The 1,870-nt window shown below is 35.2% G+C and overlaps 1 protein-coding gene across 1 annotated transcript; it reads right to left on the reverse strand.

Moving 5' to 3' along the window:
• Window positions 1-789: 789 nt before the first annotated feature.
• Window positions 790-1,248, reverse strand: LOC119643790. Its single transcript, XM_038043271.1, has one exon. The coding sequence runs from the start codon at window positions 1,246-1,248 to the stop codon at window positions 790-792; it is 459 nt and encodes a 152-aa protein (XP_037899199.1).
• Between the last annotated feature and the right edge of the window lie 622 nt (window positions 1,249-1,870).

Raw genomic sequence — 1,870 nt, forward strand, 5'->3', positions numbered from 1 at the left:
CATTCAAGTATCAATGGGCTTCAAAGTAGCTCAAACAAGAGCAATTATAAAATTGTTTACTTTAATCAGGTGTATTTATGAATAAAACTGGTCTAGGCAGAGGTGTCAAAAAAAGGAGGAGTGAAATAAAAGACGAGAAAGCAGAAAAAGAATTTAATTATATATATATTAAATATATATACTATTTATATACACATACATTTACCTATACAATCTTCTTATCCTACCCCGGCCAAGTTAAGTGACAATCTTTATATATGGATATAGATTATAAGGTATATATATATATATAATAAAAATTGTTACTTAAATTGGGCAAGGCAAAATAAAGAAATTGTAAAAGGGTTATGATAGTGGAAGTTGCTTGCTTATGAGAAAGCGAGTATAGTATTTTAAACTATGATATTTTAACCAAGCTGTTTCTCTTTAAGATGATAAAGGCAGGAACGCAAAAAAAGACTTCTTTACATGACAAAGCAAAAGGCAACAATAGTAATATATTTTATTTAAAAACCATATGTGTAATAAAGCAAGAGAAGTAAACAAAAAGGAAAAACGAAATGGTATTGCCATTCACGATTTCGTCTGAACATCCGGCCCCCTTGAATGGACTCGGTCCGTTCAATAGGTAGACGTCGAACCTTAGTAGAAGTTCTACGTATTTCGCAACTGGAAGTCTTAACAGTGATAACACGTACAACTCCGTCATTACCAGGATGAATTTCAGTAACACGACCCATGCGCAATTTTTGAGGAGGAAAATTGTCTTCCTCTACAACAACAACGTCCCTAACCACTAATGACATTTGTCCACTTAGTTCGATTTTGCAACGTGTTTAAATAATCCTTAGACCATCTGTCCCAAAACTGTTGCAGATAATATTGCAATCTTTGATAACGCCGTAAATGGCTTACGTTGTTGACACCTCTTATGTCGGGATCAGGTATGGTTTTTAAAGCAGAGCCATTAACAAAATGACCAGGCGTTAGAGCTGGTTCGTCATTTGGACTCTCAGGCACGGGAGTGATAGGTCTTGAATTTAATACCGCTTCAATTTGTATTAAAAGTGTGTTGAATTCAAAAAAGTTAAATTTCGCATCTTGTAGTATGCTTTTTAGATGAAATTTAGTGGACTTCACTGCAGCCTCCCAATGGCCACCAAAATGCGGAGAGCGTGGAGGTATGGTTTTCCAAATTATGCCACGTGAAGCACATTCATTAAATATAATATCTGTACTTTTAAACATCTTGTAAAGCTCATGCAATTCGTTTTTTGCACCAATAAAATTAGTTGCATTGTCACTGTAAATCACTGAACATAGGCCACGTCGCCCAATGAAACGCCTTAAAACAGCTAAGAAAGCTTAAGCAGATAAATCTTCTACCAACTCTAAACGTACGACCTTTGTACAAAAACATATGAAAATAGATATATAGCCTTTTGTAGAAACAATGCCGCGTCTGCCATAATATATTTGAAATGGACCACAAAAATCGACCCCTATTACATTAAACGGTCTTGGTTGTTGAACTCGTAAATCAGGTAAATCGCCCATAAGATGGTTCTGTTTAGTTGGATTAGTATGAAAGCATAACACACAACTTCGACATATAGATCGATCCTTGCCATGGATTGGTCAATAAGATTGACGAATTATGCTTAGTAATGTTTGTGGGCCAACATGATGATTAATTTTATGAGAGTAGCGTGCTAGTGTATACGTAAAAGCGTGATTTTTTGGTAATAGTACAGGATGTTTACTGTTGAAGTCCAGATTAGAGTTTCTTAATCGGCCACCCACTCTTAGCAAACCGTTATTATCAAGGAATGGTGATAAAGATTGTATATGACTTTTGGCATTAAGGTTA

Source organism: Glossina fuscipes, unplaced genomic scaffold (genome assembly GCF_014805625.2).
Source record: "Glossina fuscipes isolate IAEA_lab_2018 unplaced genomic scaffold, Yale_Gfus_2 61646, whole genome shotgun sequence".
Taxonomy (NCBI): Eukaryota; Metazoa; Arthropoda; class Insecta; order Diptera; family Glossinidae; genus Glossina; species Glossina fuscipes.

Bases quoted from the DNA above. Each gene is read 5' to 3' on its own strand.
- LOC119643790 (XM_038043271.1), bottom strand. From the start codon at position 1,248: ATGTTTAAAAGTACAGATATTATATTTAATGAATGTGCTTCACGTGGC.